We start from the raw sequence: 14,652 nt of genomic DNA on the forward strand, positions 1-14,652 counted from the left end.
AATCATCTAGATAATAACGTATTGCAGTAGAGTAATGTCAAATAAAATAATATTAGGAACATCCTAAAAAGTAACAGCGGCCGACTAGATTTTTTCCTAAAAAAATTATAGCAGCCCACTAGATTCTTTATCAGAAAATGTTTTTTGTCCTGACATGTAATGCTTTACATTTTATTTTTTAATTTGAAATCGGTGGGTTTTATCAAAAAAATACAAGAGATAAAAAAGTTTCTAAACAAACTAAACTATCCAAATTAATTTTTGCATGTATTTGATAAGATTATTCTTTAAATTTCGTTAACAAGAATGATAGGGGTAGTTTATTTCAACCCCTTCCACTCATTTTAAAAAAGTGAAAAAATTACCAGAAAGTGTGTTTTCATAAAAGTAATGCTTCCATAAAATTTTATTAGTCTATCTCTTTTCGTTTTCAAGATAAAAAATAAAAACATTATTTTTCCGCCATCTTTGTACCGCAATATCTCCCTAATGGTTGATTTTTGACCCAACGTTTATGAAGCAAACTACCCTTTATTTTGAACAAGGAATCACCCCCTGAAGTTTTTCGCATTTGTTTTGAAACACCCTGTATATCCAAGCTAACTTAGCGCCGTTTTTAAGAACTGATAAGCACGCTCCATATGCTTAAAATATCAGTGATATGGAGTAACTAGGAAAGAAGCTGTGATTTTTGTTGTGATTAATAAAGAAAATTATCGAAATATTCCTATAAAATGCATACAGGGTGAGCCATGTAAATGTAAATTTACATTAAGCTAACGGTTAACTCGTTCACCCACATATTAATGATAGAAAATTGAAAACATTATTAGTACAGTTCACAGACACAAGACTAGAATTTCTATATTATTTTTTTAATAAAGCAATAAGTATATGATCTATAACTTACTTTCAAGTGATGTTTGGTGTACCGGGTGGCCAACTAAGAATGGAGGCCGGCTGTATCTCTCAGAAACTGCTTATCGTATAAATTTGGGAAAAAAATTGTAATTAGTAAACCAGCCGGAAATTATTTTTAAGTTCGAAAAATGTCTACTAGTCTTATATGTGATGGCCAATCAGAAAACAAGATTTTTCTCAAAAATATGCAGGTGAAGAGGTATCTTAAATATTGCTATTATAATCAATGGGAATTTTTTTTTATATCACGAATTTTGCTCTTATCACATAAAATAAAGTGGTGGGAGAAGGTTAAACATGTTTTTAATAAAATAAGGATAACTCTGGTTTGGGTTGTCTGAGTTAAACAATCTAGAGCTCGTTTAAAAGAACTTCTTTTACATAATGATCTGCGGTATAAATTTTAGCTACATATGTACTGCCATGGCCATAGAAGGCGTTGTTTGACGTCATAACAGATATTACGCGTTTGCACAAAAAATTAAATGTTTTTACACAGTTAAATACAGCACACAATTTCCAAAAAAATATCACAGATGCGCCCCCTAGCGGACATTTTTCGAACTTTAAGTATAATTTCCAGCGATTTCTTTTTGTTGATTTATCTATTACAATTTTTTGCCAAAGTTATACAATAAGTAATTTCTGAAATACAGCCGACGTCCATTCTTCGTTGTCCACCCGGCACCTAAAAGTATTTCTGTGATTAACTTTTATAAAGTAAAACCGCAAAAATAATGTTTATTTAATTGTGAAACTAGCAAATACTCGTAATGTTTTATAAAAAAACTCTTAATATTATTTTATATTTACTGTTTCATAAAAATATTAGCCAAAAAGTCATTAAAGGAATCATACTCGTTACACTTATCAAACAATAAGAGGTGTAAAGTTCTGTTCTTCCATATTACACAAAACTAAATATTTATTTACTTAATAAGAGTGTATATAATGATAAAGGATAGAGTAATTTGTGTGATGTATGTAAGACTGAAAAGAGACACGTTTTGGATGATTTCAGGATTGCGAAGCCTCTTTAAAGCATAAAACCGAGTTAGTAGGCAAACTAGAAGCTAAGGCACAGACTATGACAGACACTGTACAAACTCTCGAAACTAAGTAGGTACAACTTTCCTTTCTAAACCTGTAATCTCTATCATATTAGATCATTAGCATCGCATTTTTCTATCGAATAGTTGGAGCAACATAAGATAACCACAAGGAACTGTTGGCAAACCTTCAGTATGGCAGCTATTTTTAACCATTTCGACAAAAAATAACAATTGTTAAAGCTAGAGATATTAATTGAAATTCCTAGCTCTAGGATAAAATGCATTTGTAATCATAAGACAAAGTCTTAAATAATAAGCTAGTGACATTTACTTAGAATGAACTAGTTTTAAATGTTGTCCAATGTAAGACATGTACCTCGATACAGAGATATTTCTTATATATTTAATTATTCTTGTATATGTCGCAAAAATTATAAAAACAAGTAACATTCGCTTCAATAAAAACCTGTTCAAACTTGCTGGCGAATTTTATTTTAGAATAGTGAAAACCCTTCACAAAACACACTATACACTTAGTTAGCTTACACTTTTATTTCCTAGTGTTTTTATTTTTATATTTCTATATTTTATTTATTGTATATATGTTGGTTTGCCAGTAGGTTTCTTGTTGTTTATTTTCATTTTAGAACATTTTGCTTTTTACGTACGCACAACCACACTCACAGGGTATTTTACTTTCACAGTGATGCATCATGTATATAAGTTTTTTTAGTGTTTTATATATGAACACTTTAATAACAGACTTTAATCCTTTTTGAAAAGTGAAATATCCTGTTTGATCCTTATTATATACTCAGATGCGCAAAAAAAACGCAACGGAACATTTTTTATCAGTTTTAAGTAAGTGTTATATTTTATTTACTTTTAGCCCTATTTTTATGATTTTTTTTTAGCAAACTGTATATAAATCTATCAACTTTAATTCATAAACTCAGTTTTTTATAAACTTTAATATTTGGTTTATTATACAGGGTTAATTGAAGGGTTGTTTTTTACCCTAACTTTAAAACACCCTGTGCAATAATTTCGTGAGTGACTTTTCCTAAAACATTATTTTTCTGTCAGAACCATGTCTCCTGAGCATTTTGTTTTTTGACTCATGTCAACACGTGCCTTGGTTAATTTTTAAGAGCGAAATGAACTTGCTACCAACAATTTGCAATTTTTTCAACTATCATTGAGATGTTATTTTTTAATATCACAAGGTGGCTTTGGTGACAATTGTCGTAATGTTATATCGACACTGATTAGAACTCTATATTAAAATTTAAAAAACGTAAAAATATAACGACACAGGATTGGTTTTAATAAATATTAATAACACTAACAGAACTAAGGATATTAAAAAAATAACTGTAATAAAACTAAGTGTACAAACAAACAAAAAGCTTGTAAAAAATAGTCTAATACTTTGTATTGCCTCCCCCGGTTGCTATAACCACAGATTATAAACTTTGTTTTTTCTTTATTGTTTTTCGTGGTTCCAATTTTCGGAATCGGGCACTAGTTATGATACTAGTTTGCGCACATAGCACGCCCATTTATGGCCTCTAAAATTGTGCACAGCGCCTGACCGACAGAGTTATTAGAGAGATATCTGAAAACCGAATAGCGTCATGCAGTATTTACGCGTACCTTATCATGGTTACGATATGCGCTAGTCAATTTTTAACGCAACACCCGCTAATAACGTTACCGTCTGACGTAATTTGCGGATCAATTACACCAAGCGCTATTTCTAAATAACGTTTAAAAATTGCTTAAATGGGCATATGCGGGTATTTGACAACCGGGGCCGGCCGGCGAGATCTTTTATTTTAGGTTATGTTTGAATTGTTTTGAATTATTACTTTAGTTTTATTAGGTAATTTGATATTTAAGTAGCTGGGATTAGTTTAAATTAAATAAATATGGCCCAAAATATGGATTCCACCTCTTCCAATATTAAAGAACCTATAAAGAGGCTTAGGTTTACAGCAGATGACGATTTAGCCCTTCTAAGAGAATTTGTTGAACGTTGAACAGACGTTGAACAATAAAGCACTGGAAATAAGCACTTTAGCCCTTTAGTTTTAAAATACCTAGTAAACAAAACAATTTCAGAGTTTTAAATTCAAAGTTAGGTTAAGTTTAAATAGCGGACGCGACGCGAACAGAATTCTTTCCGATCCGATAACTATAAATGAAGAGAGTTAATACTACCTCACGTAAAGGAAATAACACCTAGCCTTATTAACGTCCATGCACGCTATTCGGTTTAGCTATATCTCTCTATTACGCTGTTTATTGTTATTTTACGCGAGTTTATTTTTGCGCACAGGAAATTTTACCCGTTTGCACATCGTCATAAAAAACAATTTTCGTACCACGAATTAGGGACAAGATTTTTATCTGTATACTTATAGAATACCTAATCTGTGCTATAACAGTCTGTAGGCGTCGCGTCGGTTCATAATGTTAATGTGGCTGCAAATACAGTACGTCTGTCCTTTCTGTAGCTACGGGGTATCCGTGAGAGGGGAAACGATATTCTCTCGAATTTTTTCGTAAAAAATTAGACGATGCGTCCCATCAATAAAAATTCGACAAATTTGCAAGTGGCTAATAAAATGAGTGGGCGGAGCGATTTGTGGTGACGTACTCGTCAAGTCGACGTATAAAATATATTGCTGTTTATTTAAATGTTTTTTGTCCGCATTCCTTTCATAGACACAGATCCAGCAGACGTACTGTATATTGTGTTATGTTTCCCATTCTTCTTCAAGGAACAAGCAAATATTTATAATTTCAGCCATCTTCAACAAAATCAATGACTTTTGCAAAATCTTCGACACTAAGTACCATATTCAATCGTACAGAACTATAATCACCAAAGCCACCTCGTCATTATGAACAATAACACCAAAAAGTAACGATAATTGAAAAAACTTGCAAAATGTTTGTGGCAAGTTCATTTTCCTCTTAAAAATTAACCAAGGCATGTGTTGACATGAGTCAAAAAAACAAAATATTCAGGAGACACGGTTCTTGCCGAAAAATGATGTTTTAGGAAAATTCGCTCACGAAATTATTACACAGGGTGTTTTAAAGATAGGGTAAAAAATAAATTTTCGATTAACCCTGTATAATAAGTCAAATACTGAAGTTTATAATAAACTGAGTTTACGAATTAAAGTTGATATATTTATATACAGTTTGCTAAAAAATCAAGGAATCAAGGAAATACAATTAAAAATAAAAAAATATAACATTTTAAACTTGACTAAAAAAATTTCTGTTACATCTGAGTGTAGCATCTATAGTGTCTCATAAGTGTTTAAGGGTTTATTCCTAAAGTCATTTTATGAAAAATAGTTCATATAAACATATGCCTGGAAAGATTTGAATTTAACTAAAAGCTACACACAGAATTTTAACACTTTCAGAACGCTGTCTGTGAAAAATTGGTAATAATTTTTGTTTCTTGCATGTAGAATAATTTTGTTTATTATAAAATATACAGGGTGGTCTGAATTATAGTCGGGAAATTTCAACGATAATAATAAACATAAAAATAAAAAAGTCCATATCAATTAATATGTGTTTCGTTAAGGAGATATAGGATGTTATAGATGTTTAATTTTTCTTTCAGTTTTTTTTTCAAATAATTTCTAAAGTACCCTCGATATCTGGATGAAAATTTGTATCTGGGTGGTTTTTGATATGAGAAATTCGATTTTGATGTCATTTTGCCTCCTACTTGTTGGGGGCACATATTTTTTAACTGTTTTACAGAGTAAGAACTTTTCGTCTGTACCTGTATTACACTACTGAGAGAAAAACTATGCTCTTTTTTTCATAAAAAATATTTGGAAAAAATTAAAAATGAAACTTCCACATCTCCGAAACGAAGTATTTTAGGACATAAATTTATACGAACTTTTTTACTTATTTTTATTTGCAGAATATGTTGCCGAAGTGCCTTGATTTCAATTCGGACAACCCTGTATACAAACTAATTATTTAGAATAATCAGTTCAGGCTTTAAAAGCTTAGTATACCGGGTGAGTCTCAAAAGTTGCTCACCCCTATAACTTTTTTATTTTTTTAGTTAAAAAAACGAGATTTGGTATGTTAATATATGACATAAATTAGGATTGATTGAAACTTCCGATTTCACCGGAAATGACAACAACTTTTGATTTTTAAATGACACCCCCGGTATTTTTTTACTTTATTCGATAGAAAATGTCACTCTGAATAGAATGACATATCATATGTTAACTTTTGACATTTTCGCATATGGTTTATTTGAAATTATAACTTGCCGTTCGTAACGAAAATTTGACTCGAAATACCAAGTGTGTGGTATCAAATTATTCGTAAAAAATGCTTTTGCCAAATATGCGAATGAGCCAGCATCGTTCCATTTGAAAAAATTGAGATATGATTAAAAATACGATTGGGGCATATTTTAACTGGTCAGGAAAAAAAAATTCTAGCTGGTTGAATTTTAAAATACAATTTTTGATTAAGCGAGAATGTCAAAAGTTGACATATGATATGTCATTCTATTCAGAATGCCATTTTCTATCGAATAAAGTAAAAAAATACCGAGGGTGCAAAAATTGTAGTAAAAATACTGCAAAAGTTGTAGTCATTTCCGGTGAAACAGGAAGTGACCAAAAATAATTGAATACACCAATCAGTCCTAATTTATGTCATATACTAACATACCAAATCTCGTTTTTTTATCTGAAAAAATAAAAAAGTTATAGGGGTGAGCCAATTTTGAGACGCAGACCCGATATTTATATAGAACTATTTCGTAAAATGATTCAAAGAATCACCTTCTGAGCTATTTTACCTTGTTTGACAAACACTCCGTATAGAGTATATGCCACACTTGGATTTAGAACTATATTTCTGATTTCGTAGTGTTGTGTTTCCCTCTAAAATAACCTTTAGTAAGTACAATTTTGTGGTATTAGTACATTCTATATCCTAACCAAACACTCATCACTGCCTCACACTGCATTTTTTTTTTAATTTAAACCACACAAATACATAGATGGTTTTTGATAAAAAGGTTAAGGGATAGTGAAAATAGCAGAGCCTCGATAGAACAAGTCAAGCGAGAACTTCATATGCAAGCGGCACAAGTAGAAGAACAAGCAAGCAATGTTGAAGGAGACCTGAAAGTTGAGAGGGAATGGAGGATGTCACTGCAGGAGTCGATGCAACAAGACAGAGAAAGGATATCCAAGCTGCAGCATGAAAATAGTCAGTTGAGAATAATAGCAGATGTAAGTATACGGCTCTGGTCACTTTGTTTCCGTGGTCTGTATTTTCTGACAGATTCTGAAAGAGAACTTTATGGTGGGGATCCTTTACAGTTCTATTTGACGATTCATTTGACACATTTGAATTTGATTTGAAATTTTGTGGATTTGTCAGTCTTTACTGAGGTTATTTTCTGTTATTTATTGTTTATTTTACTATTATATTATTAAATACAGTATACAGGGTGGGCCACTGAAAACTTACAATGGCTATAATTTTTAAACCAAAAAAGATATCAAAAAAATAAAAAATACCGTTTATATAATATCGAGGGGGAATACATATGACGTATTTTTGAACCACCCCGACCTACCCCTTAGGCGGCACCCCTACTCACTTGAAAATCTTAAATGGCAATACCCCACTTGTGGCGCCTTTTTGGAAAGCCCATGAAAAATGCTAAACGACGATCATAACGTTTTTAGGGTGAAATTGAAAAACTACCCCTTACACGAAAAATTAGGTCGACATTAATGGAAAAAGTAATTTTTTCAGCATAAGTTACAATTTGGGACCCAGCTAAATGAGGCAAATGAGGAATTTTTTAAACCACCCCGACCCACCCCTAGGTGCCATCCCCTCACTTCTAATCTCATCAATGCCATTTTTAAATGTAGATAATAAAAAAGGCAACATAAAGATGTTTTTACAGCCTAATTTTGCGATAACGCAAATTCTTCCTTATCATCTATTTTTTTACGTTCAACAAACAGGAATCTTAAACCGGCATATTTTTGCGTTTTTGCACTGTCTTCTATCGATTTTCAATCATTTGCAAATTTAGTGGTATTATAAACGTTTATTTGATTCGCTTATTTGAAAGAAAAATGGTTTATACTGTGGAAGAAAGAATTCAAATAGTTTTTCTTTATGGTGCTGAAGGTATGTGTTATTTTAGAACGGCCCGTGCTTTCAGTGAGAGAAATCTGGACAAAAACGTAAGTCACGTTTATGTTAGAGATTTGATTTTAAAGTTTCAAGAAACTGGGTCGGTCAAAAATAAAACAAGGACAGGGCCCAGGGTACTGAATGAAGAAATGCAGATGGAAGTTATTGGTCAGGTATCGGTCAATCCAGAAGCATCAACACGCCAGTTAGCATCAATCACAGGTATACCTCGAACATCTGTCAGGAGAGTATTGAAAATGCACAAATTCCATCCCTACAAAATGAAGATTCTGCAGGAACTTGGCGACGACGATCCAGATAGAAGGATTCAGTTCTGTGAACTAATGACGGAGGAAATTCGAAGGGAACCTTCACTTACAAAAAATATTTGTTTTAGTGATGAGTGCTCATTTTTTTTAAACGGAATTGTGAATAAGCAGAACTGCAGATACTGGAGCGATGAGAATCCGCATATTGTTGTTGAAGGACACACCCAACATCCCCGAAAGCTCAATGTTTAGTGCGGAATACTAGGCGATAAAATTATAGGTCCATTTTTCATCGACGGAAATTTGACTGGTGATGCTTATGTGGGAATGCTGAACAATTTGATAGAGCCGGCCATTTTAAATGAGGTTGAAAATCAAAGAGATTTGGAAGGAAATTTAACTCTTAATGAAGACCTCATACACTTTCAGCAAGATGGAGCCCCTCCGCATTATTCTATTGTCACAAGGCGGTGGTTGGATAGATATTATCCAAGGCAATGGATTGGCAGAAGGGGTCCAATCGAGTGGCCGCCAAGGTCACCTGATCTCACTCCTTTAGACTTTTTCTTGCGGGGTTACACTAAATCCATAGTCTACAAGACAACACCAGGTTCGTTGCAAGAATTGCGGCAGAGGATAACTGAAGCATGTCGAAATATTCCGAGAGAGACTTTCCAAAAAGTGAGAGAAGAATTTGAAAATCGTTTGTATTTTTGTATGGAACAAAACGGCTGTCATTTTGAGCAATTGTTAAAATAAATTATCATTTTAAATTTCTTTCAAATTGTCAAACCCACATTTCTTATCACTACTTACCAGTAATTGTTGAAAGAAGACAGAAGTTGAAATCTGTATGACCATCGTTTAGCAATTTCAATTAGCTTTCCAAAGAAGTGTCACAAGTGGAGTATCGCTATCTTGAGATTAGAAGTGAGTGGGTGGCACCTAGGGGTGGGTCGGGGTGGTTTGAAAAATACCTCATTTGCCTCATTAAGCTGGGTCCCAATTTGTAACTTATCCTGAAAAAATCACTTTTTTCATTAATGTCCACCTAATTTTTCGTGTAAGGGATAGTTTTTCAATTTCGATGATCATAAAGTTTTTACTTTATTTGTTAGAAATTAGAAATTGTTAGACTGTTGTTTTCCGTTAGACAGTTGTTTAAGAATCTATTACAGCTGTAGTAAAATGAATAACTAATTGTGAAAAATAAAGTTCCAACCCTAGATGCAACATTTTTCGTAAACGCTTGCTTGGGCGGTTTGAAATTTTAATGCAAAATCCGGCAATAAATACCGCATAGAAGAAATGTATCATCCCAACTTTTCCCTCTTTTTAATATCTGATTTTTCAATAAGCTGTCTTCATCATTGTCTTACACGTTAAAATCCAGACCACACTTATAAGGTGACCAAATCTATATAAAAAATAGAATAACGTAGTTTTGCGAAATATAAACTTTTTACAGCTTTTAATTGTTACCTTCTGAACCATTTTTTCGTCTACACACAAGATTTTGCTTTATACGATTTGTCTAAATAAGCAAGATTGGCAGGTAAAAGTTATGTGTAGACACACGGGGCTTTACATTCAAATTAATTAAGTTTAAGAGTCTATTACGCTGTACTTTCGGATCGCCCTCAGGGGTCCGGTACAGCGGGTGTGTGGGCGAAGGAAATATATATTATATTTCAGAAATCTGTCTAAGGCCTAGCCCGATCCTGTCGTGTTAAGCCGCACCCAAAATTACAAACACACGTGCTTTGATTAAGGCTTGATTAAGGTTTGCAGAGCTTCAGCGTTTGCCATAAAATAGGGAGCAATTTGTTACAAAACCATATAAATTATATATCACTGTAATCACAAAACTTCAGTCTATTTCCGTATTGTAACGGAATTTTAAATTATATCTTTATTTTCGAGAAAATTTAATCCAAACATAAGGAATATTTTGTTGATGTTTGACCATCAAAATCTTAAAAATAAAGAAGTTGTCTAAAAATGTGCTACAATACGGATATAGTATAATCCTTTATCTTTAATTTCCTTCTTCATTTGTGTAAACATACCTAGCCAGTTTTACAGAAAACGTTAACTGCCGAACGCTTATTTTGCTACTTTTTCGGACTAATGAACTGGACTCTTAAATATACCGGATTATCTTACTTTTTGTAATTTTTTAGAAGTACGCGACACTTCAAGAGGAATATTACACATTGAAAGATAACTGTTTAGAACAGGAACACACTCTAGAAGAGTTAGGAGCACAACTCCGCGATACCAAATTACAAATTTCCGATCTCAAAGAGGAGGCCAATAGAAATAAGTCTGAGGGTACCTGGGCTAGTGATAAGACTGCGACGAATTGCAAAAGTTGTAAGAAGGAATTTAGTTTAACCCGAAGAAGAGTAAGTTTACAATTATTTTTGTTTTATTTTAAATATACAGGTCATAACTTTACTGAGATGACAACTTATTCAATAATTCGAATTTGTTTACACATTTTTGGCTTTTTAACGGGCTTTAAAGCTGGATTTATAAACTCGGCAGTTGAAGTTCAGTTGACGTACAAAATGTTCAACACTATGAAATGAATGCGCGCATTTGAGGAGCAGACTTTCGAGATGCATTCATTATTTTAAGTAGTATTATTAAAAAAATAGAGAAGTTGTAGTACAAAAAAAAACACTCTTCATTTGGCAATGACAAACAAACAGCAGTGTGTACACAGAACAAAAAGACATGCTTCTGTTTGTTTGTCTACCGCCAATGGACATACAGTACATAGAAAGTCTAAAGTATTTTCGCCATTTAATTCGAATGGGAAAAGATGAATTAGAACGTGGTTTCTGACATAATATTGTAACTCTGTGTATGTAGTTTGCAATGCTACCTTTGGTTGAAAATCTTAAAATATGGACAAAATGCATTTAGTAAGTCTGCTCCTCGTTTATAAAATCAGTTGGTCGAAAAGTTGGCAGTTCGTTTTATGTTCAAGGGAGAACGAAGATGGTCAATATTTAAGTCGGCAGTTCGCGACGTTCGTCAGTTGGAACGACAGCCAATGAGTAAGCGCCTTTCGATCACGTGAGGCACAGAAAAGAGAGGCATTGAAAAATGACCCTTATTGTTTCATTATTTCTGTTTATGTAATGTTTATTTTTTGCGCAATTTTGTATTATTATGTTTGAACTTTTTCACAGTTACAAACCTAACCTACGAGCAAAACTGACCGTTTATAAATGCATATATTTTGAACCTCAACTGCCGCGAACATCCAACTGCAAGTGAACGTCAAATTCCGAGTTTATAAATTCAGCTTAACTTTATTATTTTTTGAGCTAGAATATTCATTGATACTAATTTACGGTAATCGCAAAACATTTTCCGATGCACGTCACCAATCATTGAATTAACACTAAAATCTATTAATCTGACTAAATGAAATTTTGGCAAAAATGTTTAAATTTGTTGTATAATTAAAGATACCGACCAGCTCTTCATTCTTCATTTTATTCTATAGAGCAAATGATTGTAACAGATATTTTATTTAGATTAAAGCTGCAAAAATTAGTTTAAACCAAATTTTATTATCGCTATATTGGTCACATTGCGCCGTGTTCAGCAATGTTGTCGTTTATTATTTGACAATTATCCTAATGTCAGTCATTATTTTGTATAACATCGTGTTGTTGTTGAATCTTGGTGAGTAATTCTCGTTTTTTTTCCTGATTTTAATAGTCTTTTTTTTAAAAATTGTACTTTTAAGCACAAACAGTTCTTTTAAGAACTAAATTTCCGAGTTTTTATATTGCATTTCTTAAAATTGAGTGGTGAAAATATGCAGACTCATTTAAACAGTTGAAGCAAAGAGCTTGTAGCTTCCCTGATAAACTATTTTGAACGAGAACATGGCAATAAAGGTCATTTATTACCCTTGACTGCAGTCAGAGAAGTAAGTTTGATTGATAAGCACAGTATACCACTTTCAAAGTTATTTCTACGTTAGTTTTTATTAAATTCTCTGATTATTAGTTTGTGCATTAATAACACCCTCTTACTTGTTATTACCACTTATGGCGTTGAAATATGTACAGGGTGGTCGAAATTGGTCTGTTTTAACAGAGAAAACCTACTTCCTGACTAGATAGAGCAAAACCGACATAGATGTCATGGGCTCGATTTCTGAGAAACATTTAATGGCCTAAACCGCCTTTTGATATTTTCACTGCCAACTGAGATACAAGGTCTTTTTGGATTTTTTACCATTTGGAAAATTGCCCATAACTTTTGTATTTCGCGGAATAATAAAATTCTGTAAAGACGTTCTTAAGGCACTTTTTTAACAACAATCCAGTGGCATAGTCATTTTTTTCTGTGCTTGCTTTTTTTATCAGAAATAATGAAAAATATAATTTTTTAAATGGAAATCATAGTTGGCTATGAACTTAAAAAAATGCTGGCGTTTAGCCCTTTCCAACAATATAAAGTTAAGGGTATCTATTTCTAAGAATGAGAGAAATATTAGGTTTTTTATCTTTATATCGAAGCGGCCTTGATTTTGTGTTGATCTATTTGCCTAATTATTTTTTAATACAATTTAATATTCTATATTATTATATTATTATTTATCTGCATAATTAAAGTCTTTTGAAAAGGTAAATTAACATTCTATATTAGTATTAGTAATTACAATTGAAATCGATACAATAAACAAAGAACAAAACTAAAAAAACGTATTTTTTGAGTGACGAATAGAGTTTTCTAAAAAAAAAATCATCAAAGATGTTCAAACTGAGCACATCCTTGTTGAATACACAATAAAAATCTATTGCGCACAGAGTTAGAACGATTTATTAGGCAAACTGGTGTAATAAGTCCAAAAGCTTGCCTAGTAGTAGCTTGCCTTCTGTAATTCTTCTCTCGTCCCAATGGTTCTTCCCTTATATAAGGTCTTTTAATTTCTCCTATAAAAAAGTCGAAAGGAGTTACATCACAGGACCTAGCAGGCCAAGAAATGGGGTCGCTTGTTCCAATCTAATTCTCTCTAAATTCTCAATTTAATAGTGCAGTTGTAACCCTGGCATTTTAATTGTAAATGGTAATACTAATATAGAATGTTGATTTACCTTTTTAAAAGTCTTTAATTATGCAGATAAATAATGATATAGAATACTAAATTGTGATAAAAAATAATAAGGCAACTAGGTCAACACAAAATCAAGGCCCGCTTCGATACAAAGATAAAAATCCTAATATTTCTCTAATTCTTAGAAATAAATACACATAACTTTATATCGTTGGAAAGGGTTAAATGCCAGCATTTTTTTAAGTTCACAGCCAACTATGATTTCCATTTAAAAATTTATATTTTTTATTATTTCTGACAAAAAGAGCACGTATAGAAAAAACTGACTACGCCACTGGATTGTGCTTAAAAAAGTGCCTTATGAACGTTTTTACAGAATTTTATTATTCCGCGAAATACAAAAGTTATTGGCAATTTTCCAAATGGTAAAAGAATCAAAAATACCCCGTATCTCAGTTGGCAGGGAAAATATCAAGAGACGGTTTGCGCCTATGGTTTACGCCATTAAACGTTTCTCAGAAATCGGGCCCATGACATATATGTCGGTTTTGCTCTATCTAGTCAGGAAATAGGTTTTCCCTGTTAAAACAGATCAATTTCTACCACCCTGTACATTAATAAATAAATAAATAATAATAATAAATATAATTATAATTCATAATGGACTAATTTTTGCGAATATGTAATAAGTAAAATAAGCTAAAAAACAAATAAATCAATTAATTACTAAAATATTAGTATTAAATTAAAAATAAAACGTAAAATTATTTAAAAAATGATATAATAAATATATTGTTTGTCAATTTTAAATTAGGATAAATCAAAGATAAATCCATATCAATCTGGCAGCGCTGTCGCCATCGCTTGTCACCCAAAGTTGATCACGTGCATAGGAAATTGTTTTACGATGACTGTATATTGTTTTTGGTTTGATAATTATCAAGTAGAATTATAATTCTACAGATAAAAATAAAGAAAAAAATTTCTATGTACAAAGTAGGCAAACAAAATAGAGTCCTCCTACTCTGAGCCCCAGCCCACCATCAGGCAAATTTTAAATTCTCCATTCGTTATGAACTTTTTGGCATAC

At 32.3% G+C, this 14,652-nt stretch overlaps 1 protein-coding gene across 2 annotated transcripts in view; it reads left to right on the forward strand.

Moving 5' to 3' along the window:
• LOC115879142 (RUN and FYVE domain-containing protein 2) overlaps positions 1-14,652 on the forward strand; it is a 36,612-nt gene that overhangs the window by 21,606 nt on the left and 354 nt on the right. For both annotated transcript variants that reach the window (XM_030895810.1, XM_030895808.1), the window contains exons 9-11: positions 1,943-2,040; positions 7,063-7,279; positions 10,657-10,881. In XM_030895810.1, coding sequence (XP_030751670.1) covers positions 1,943-2,040; positions 7,063-7,279; positions 10,657-10,881 — 540 coding nt within the window. The remainder of the gene's footprint in view (positions 1-1,942; positions 2,041-7,062; positions 7,280-10,656; positions 10,882-14,652) is intronic.

This window comes from Sitophilus oryzae, unplaced genomic scaffold, assembly GCF_002938485.1.
Source record: "Sitophilus oryzae breed Bouriz unplaced genomic scaffold, Soryzae_2.0 scaffold_1576_pilon_pilon, whole genome shotgun sequence".
NCBI lineage: Eukaryota > Metazoa > Arthropoda > Insecta > Coleoptera > Curculionidae > Sitophilus > Sitophilus oryzae.